General features: G+C 47.8%; 1 protein-coding gene across 3 annotated transcripts in view; it reads left to right on the top strand.

The window, feature by feature from the left end:
* Positions 1–4,022: 4,022 nt before the first annotated feature.
* The window catches only part of LOC137095120 (splicing factor, proline- and glutamine-rich-like), a 79,110-nt gene continuing 75,302 nt past the window's right edge, over positions 4,023–7,830 (top strand). For all 3 annotated transcript variants that reach the window (XM_067461402.1, XM_067461401.1, XM_067461400.1), the window contains exon 1: positions 4,023–4,766. In XM_067461402.1, coding sequence (XP_067317503.1) covers positions 4,155–4,766 — 612 coding nt within the window. In that variant the 5' untranslated portion in view covers positions 4,023–4,154. The remainder of the gene's footprint in view (positions 4,767–7,830) is intronic.

Here is a 7,830-nt window from a genome sequence, read left to right as displayed (position 1 = left end):
AAGATGGCCCAGAAACTTAAATTAGTCCAATGCTCGGCAGCCAGACTGATAACTGGAGCGAATTACAGGGAGTGGTCTACTCCCCTGTTCAAGGAGCTCCATTGGCTGCCATTCCTTTTCTGGTCCCAATTCAAGGTGCAGGTTATCACCTATAAAGCCCTGAATGGTTTGAGATCCGCCTACCTTCGTGTCCGCATCTCCCTCCATAAACTTGCACAAGCTCTTCCATCCTCTGGGGAGGCCCTCCTCTCACCTTTATTACAAGTATGACTTGTGAGGATGAGGGAGAGGGCCTTCTCTGCTGTGGCCCCTCAGCTCTGGAACTCCCTGCTGAGTGAGATCCGACAAACCCCCATGCTAGCAGCTTTTAAGAAAGACCTAAAAACCTGGGTCTTCCAATGTGCCTTTGGTGAATGAATATATATTCCGCTTGCCCCAACTACAGCTCTGTCCTCATGATGCACTTTCCCCCGCCCCTAACAGAGGTTTAGCCCCACTGTTTCCCCCTTAGAAACACATTCTCCCTCAGAAACATATTCTACCTATCACATTCAGGATTTTATCATTTTTTAAATCAATTTTATCTCTAGTATATTTGACCTGCCCATTGTGTTCAATTTCTCTTTCATGTCATTTTGGAACTGTTTATTTTATTTTGTTATATTATGCATTTATTTTGATGGTATTTTGTTTCTTCATATTTTATTTTGCTGTATCTGTATTTTATTTTGTTGTAACTTTGGGCTTGGCCTCATGTTAGCTGCTCCGAGTCCCCTTTGGGGAGAAGGTGGCAGGGTATAAATAAAGTTTATTATTGACATTGTTTATTATCTCCCAGTGTTTTAAAATTTTATCCTGAATTTGGCTCTCCACAGCGAAATCTTTTGTGTTTTAATGTCTGATTTTATATTGTTGTTTTGTTTATTACATTGTTTTGCATTTCATGTATTTTATTTTTTGGTTTTATTATGTTCTTGTGTCATATTGTTGTTTATTGTACTGATGGGCATGGCCTCATGTAAGTCATACCGAGTCCCCTTGGGGGAGATGGAATGGGGTATAAATAAAGTTTTATATTATTATTATTATTATTATTATTATTATTATTATTATTTGAAACATAACAATATGAGTCCACAGCAGACAAGATAACTCTGCTGGCTGTTGAATTGGATCACAAGTTGGACACTTCCCAAGTGTTTAGGACTTTGTGATGTATCGGTGAATAATGCGTGCAGATCCCATAAGGTGGCCTTTTGCAGCTGACAGATAGTAATTTTGTCAGCGTCGATTGTGTTTAAGTGTAGGCCAAGGTCTTTAGGCACTGCACCCAGTGTGCCGATCACCACTGGACCACCTTGACTGGCTTGTGCCAGAGTCTTTGCAGTTCAGTCTTTAAATCCTCATATCGTGTCAGCTCTTCCAGTTGTTTCTCTGCAATCCTGCTGTCACCTGGAATTGCAACATCGGCAATCCATACTTTGTTTTTTAACATGATTGTGAAGTCAGGAATATTGTGCTCCAAAACTCTGTCTGTCTGAATTCGGAAGTCCCAAAGGAGTTTGACGTGTTTTCTGTAACTTTTTCCGGCTTGTGATCCCACCAGTTCTTCATCACAGGTAGATGGTATTTGTGGCACAGGTTCCAATGAATCATCTGGGCAACGATGTTATGACTCTGCTTGTAGTCTGTCTGCGCAATCTTCTTGCAACAGCTGAGGATATGATCTATTATTTCATCTGCTTCCTTGCAGAGTCTACATTTGGGATTTGTCGTCGACTTTTCAATTCTGGCTTTGATGGCATTGGTTCTAATGGCTTGTTCTTGGGCTGCCAGAATCAGGCCCCCCGTCTCCTTTTCTTTTTGTGAGCCACAGCCATGTTTTTTCTTTGTCAATTTGGCTCTCAATGTTTCCCAGGAACTGTTCATGGAGAGCCTTCTTTCGTCAGTTTTCTCTTCTACTCTAGATCATGTTTTTACGGTATTCATTCTTTTACAGTATCCACTCTTTTAAAAATAATAATAATAATAATTTGGCTGTCAGCAAGGATGCTGCCCAGGGAACGCCTGGATGTTTTGACATCCTGTGGGAGTGTTCCGTCTTCCAGAAGCATAGTTTGCATTACCTTTTAGCTGCATAGGATAGTGTTCTTTTGCATTTCCCCAGGGTTGCTACAATTTCAGCTGCACCCTGAAAGTCAACAGCATGAGAGGCTGGAAAGCCAGCCTGCAGGCCTTCCTGCAGATATTGGTTTAGAAAGTATCTTTTTGGGTGTAGAGACTGCCCTTTTTCCAGGGGATGAGATCTCCATTTTGGAATCTCCCCTGCCTCCTTCAGTAGAGAAAGAAAGCTTTAGATGTGCTGCTGGTCAGCTAAGTAGCTCTGAAAAAAATCATTGTAAGTACGATTGAGTTCATTGAGTGATTGAGTTATATAAAGAAGCTAATTGAGATAGATAGCAATTGAGTTATAGAAAGCAATTGAGTTATAGATAGGTTATTGAATATTATTGAGCAGTACTTTATTTCCAAAGCTAACCTTGAGCTATAGATAGGGAAAAACCTGTTTTCTAACCATAGCAGCTCAGGGTTAGGGTGAAAGGATCCCAAGATATTTTCTACCATTTGGGGAAGAATTACCTCAGTAACCGAAGGAAAAAACAGAAAGACCATCTCTATGGTTTCACCAACTGACTGTTTTGTTTGTAACTTTGACAAGCTGTGCCAAGTCTGTAAGGACTTTGAGAAATAAATATTCTGTTTTGGTGTTCAAAACCTGTAGTAGCGCACAGGGAGGCTTCTCCCATGTCCCTGCAATATCAGGGAACGGAACAACTACAGGCTGAACCACTACAATAGGCCCAGTCTGGAAGGGTCGTTGGTGACATGTTTTTTAAACCTGTATCCTTTTGCGACACGGCAATTCAACCTTACTAGCAAACTGGAGATTAAATCAACCCCTTATAAGATTTCCATACAATATATATCTTTTATCTATATTGTGCAAATGAGGTTTGGAAAAGCTGCCTGGGAAAGTCTATGAGAGCATTTACGTTGTCGAATTAATGTAGTTTGAACGCACATTTAAATTGCCATGGTGCAATACTGTGGATTCATGGGAGTTGTCATTTTTGATGGCCTTTAGCCTTCCCTGTCAAAGGGTGCTGGGGCCTCAACAAACAACAACTCTCAAAATTCCATCGCACCGAGCCCTGGCAGTTAAAGGGGCACCAAACTGCATACATTCTTCAGTACAGGCGCCCCTTTTGTCCAACCACGTGGCAACTTCGTTGCAGCAAGGCCTAGTTTTCATGCGTAGGCTTGAGGAACAGTGTAAAAAGAAGCCACGCCTACTCGCCTACTGCTGATCAAACGGTCCAATCAGGACAGAAATAAGTCAACGTGCTTTTCTCATATTTCACAATTAGGTATTGTGTGAGCAGCGTTGGTTTGTATCGAGGCTCGCTATTGTATAAAATTGCTACCGACCCGAGGGCAGATACCATTCCAGCCCTCGTTACCGATAATTTGAAAACGGATACGGTCCTTGTCAATCTAACCAAGACGCCGCTCCCTATTGGTGCTCTGTAGCAAGGATGGGGGAGCCCCCGGTGGCGCAATGGGTTAAAGCCTGTGCTGGCAGGACCAAAGACCGACAGGTCGCAGGTTCGAATCCCGGGAGAGGCGGATGAGCTCCCTCTATCGGCTCCAGCTCCTCATGCGGGGACATGAGAGAAGCCTCCCACAAGGATGATAAAAACATCAGAAATCATCCGGGCGTCCCCTGGGCAACGTCCTTGCAGACGGCCAATTCTCTCACAACAGGAGCGGTTGCTCCTGACACGACAAAAAAAAAAAAAAGCAAGGATGGGGTGGAAATTGCGATCCGACGGCGAGAGCAAGAGTTCGAATAACAATGGGTGGCGCCACTTGTCAATCCGAACAAGAGCTAGTTTTTTATTGGAGCAAAACAAACGGAGGGCGCGGAAAAGAGGGGGCTATATAAATGAGGGACAAAGCCGCGAGACCGTTTGCTTTTTTCCTCTTAGCGGTGGCAGCCATTTTGGAAACGTTCTGAGAGGAAAGACCAGTCTCTTTTTTTCCCCCGGCTTTGCTCGGCCCTGCGGCCCCCGCCAGCCGCCGCTATTTTTGCCATGTCGAGAGACCGCTTTCGAAGCCGCGGAGGCGGCTTCCACCGGCGTGGTGGTGGGGGAGGAGGAGGAGGCGGCGGAGGCCGAGACCTACCGGGGAACCACGACTTCCGCTCGCCGCCGCCGGGCCAGGCCCAGACCCGAGGAGGAGGAAGTGGCTACCACCATGCGCCCAAGCAGGAGCCTCCGAAGCTGCCCACCTCGACTTCGGCGCCTCCGTCCTCCTCCGCAGCCTCGGTTTCCGTCTCCTCGGCGCCTTCAATGGCCCAGAACCAGGCCGTGCAGCAACCTCCGCCCTCCTCGGCGGCCCCCTTCTCTGTCAGTGTCGCCCCCAGCTCGACCTCCGCTCCCGCGGCGTCCTCCTCCGCCCAAGCGCCGGCCTCGCAGCAACAAACCACCCCGCCGAGCCAAGGCCCGAAGAAAGTGTCAGGCCAGTCGCCCGGAGGAGGGAGCGGCGGCGCCTTGAAGGGAGGCCCCACTCCCAGCGGAGGCCCCAAAGGCGGCGGAGGAGAGCCCGGCCAACAACGCAGCGGCGAGAGGCGAGCATGTCAGAGTCAGCACCAACAACAGCCCTCCGTGCCGCAGCAGCAACAGAACAAAGTATACGACGCCGAGGTGAGTCAAGCTCGTTGTTTTCCCCTCAAGACAAGGTGGCGGCCAGACGCCGGCTCGCCTCCACCCGCCGCTCTCGGTGCAATTTTGGGGAATGATACCACGCATGCGCGAGGAGTGCGGTCCTATAGGGAAAGGAGAGGAAGAGGGCTTGCCAACACTTGGTGGGGAAGGAGGCGGGGCGACAAGGAGCAAGCCTGGGCCCTAATCTATATATTCTAGTCTATATCTATCTTTTATATATCTACCTATATATCTATATCTATCTATCTTCTATAGAATAAAAGTCAAAGTTTGTATGGGGCGGAAGTGTGGCGGTGTATGTGCCGGCTTTCTGATTGGCCAGCCTGAAAGTTCCAAGATTCTGACTGGCTGCTGCTGCGGTGCTATTTGCATATGGTCTCTGATTGGCCTGCTTCAACAGGAGCCCCTGGTGGAGAAAAGGGTTCATGACAGAAACAGGGACATGACAGAAGGAAATTTGCATATGGCCTCTGATTAACCAACCTCAATTCCGAGATGACAAAGAGAGGAAAGGAAAGGCCAGGGGTTCTGTCAGAAAATTACCAATACAGACCAAACTTGGCACACAGAGTCCCCATGACGCACACTAAATCCTGGTGCGGTTCAGAGGAGGATGCACCATGGATGATAGGACTTGCAATACCTGCACTCCCTTCCTAAGACCATTACAACTGCCAACAATGATGGATCAGGACCACAATATACACAGAGAGCCCGCATGACCCACTCTACATCCTGGTGCGGTTTGGAAGAATTTGACAATGGATGATGGGACATGCAGTTGCTTCACTCACTTCCTGAGACCACTGAGACCCTCGCCAATGACTGACCAAGACCAACCTTGCACACAGAGCCCCATGACCCACTCTACATCCTGGTGCACTTTCGAGGAGGGCAGACCATGGATGATGGGACTTCAAGTACCTCCACTCCCTTCCCAAGACTGCTGCAACCCTCATCTAATGTCCGATCAAAACCAAACTTGGCACACAGAGCCCCCATGACCCACTCTACATCCTACTGTGGATTGGAGTAGGGCATACCATGGATGATGGGACTTGAAGTACCTCTACTCGCTTTCCGAGACTGCTGCGACCTTCAATAATGATTGAGCAACACCAAACTTGAGCAACACCAAACCACGCCCTGGTGTGGTTTGACTGTGGATCGAGCATGGATTATGGGACTTGCAGTACCTTCGCTCAATTCCTGAGACCACTGCAACCATCATCCAATTTCCGATAAGGATCAAACTTGGCACACCGGGTCTCCATGATGCACTCTATATTCTGGTGTAGTTTGGAGGATGATGCACCATGGACGATGGGACTTGCAGGACCTTCACTCACTTAGTGAAACCACTGAGACCCTCATCCAATGACTGATGAAGACCAAACTTGGCACATAGAACCCCCATGGCCAACTCGACATTCTGGTGAGGTTTGGGGGAGAACAGACTGGATGATGGGACTTCCCAAGACTGCTGCAACCCTCATCTAATGACCAATCAAGGCCAAACTTGGCACACAGAGATCCTATGAGCGACTCTACATCCTGGTGCTGTTTGTAGGACGACGGACAATGGATGATGGGACTTGCAGTACCTTCACTCACTTCCTGAAACCACAGTTACACTCATCCAAATACCAATAAAGTCCAAACTTGGCACAGAGAGCCCCCATGGCCAACTCAAAATTCTGGTGATGTTTGAGGTAGACTATGGATGATGGGACTTGCAGTACCTTAACTCACTTTCTGAGACCGCTGTGACCCTCATCCAATGACTGATCAAGACCAAACTTAGCACACAGAGCCCCCATGACCCACTCTCCATCCTGGTGCAGTTTGGAGGAGGATGGACCACAGATGATTGGACTCGTAGTACCTTCACTAACTTCCTGAGACCACTGCTAGCCATATAAATAACTGATAAAGACCAACCTTGATACATAATTCCTTTCTAAAATGACCGGGGCAGCACCGGGTCCCCATGCTAGAAATGTAATTAAAGTCAAAATTTGTATGCGGCAGACAGAAGTGTGGTGGTGCGACCTTGTATGTGCCTGCTTTCTGATTGGCTGCCACTGTGGTACGATTTGCATATGGCCGCTGATTGGCCTCCCTGAACTTACCGAGGCAGCAGAGGGAATAGGAAAGGAGCCTGAAGCAGTCAGGAATGGTTGTGGCCCTCAACAATGACAGAACAAGACCAAACCTGGCACGGACCCTGCTCCCCTCTGCAAGACCCACTCAGCATCCTGGTGCAGTTTGAGCGAGGATGGACCATGGATGACAGGACTTGCAATACTTGAACGCACTACCTTAGAGCACTGTGGCCCACACCAATGATGGGTCAGGACCAAATTTGGCACAGAGGCCCAATGGCCCACTTTAAAACCTGGTGCAGTTCAGGGCAGGATGGGCCGCTAATGACGGGATTTGCAGTACTTTCAACCTATTCACTTCCCACAGAAGATTGTAGCCCCTACAAATCACAGGATAGGCCCAAACTTGGCACACAGAGTACTTATGGCCCACTCTACATCCTGATGCAGTTCTAAGGGGGATGGACCATGGATGATGGGACTTGCAGTATCTTTATTCACTTACTGAAACCACTGCGACCCTCATCCAATGACCCATCAAGACCAAATTGGCAACCAGAGCCTCCATGACACACTCTACATCCTGGTGCACTTTCAAAGAGGATAGACCATGGATGATGGGACTTCAAGTACTTCCACTCCACAAGACGGCTGCAAAACTCATCTAATGTCTGATCAAAACCAAAATTGGCACACAGAGCCCCCATGACCCACTCGACATCCTGCTGCACTTTTGGAGGAGGGTTTACCATGGATGATGGGACTTCCAGTACCTTCACTAACATTCTGAGACCTCTGCAAACCTCATTCAATGACTGATCAAGACCAAACTTGGCACATAGACCTCTCATGACCCACTTTACATCCATAGTTGATGGGACTTGCAGTACCTTTACTCACTTACTGAAACCACTACGACCCTGAAGCAATGACTGATA

Source organism: Anolis sagrei, chromosome Y, assembly GCF_037176765.1.
Source record: "Anolis sagrei isolate rAnoSag1 chromosome Y, rAnoSag1.mat, whole genome shotgun sequence".
NCBI classification, from domain to species: Eukaryota; Metazoa; Chordata; class Lepidosauria; order Squamata; family Dactyloidae; genus Anolis; species Anolis sagrei.
The sequence above is the reverse complement of the archived record's forward strand: the minus strand, read 5'-3'. Positions and strand labels throughout refer to the sequence as shown.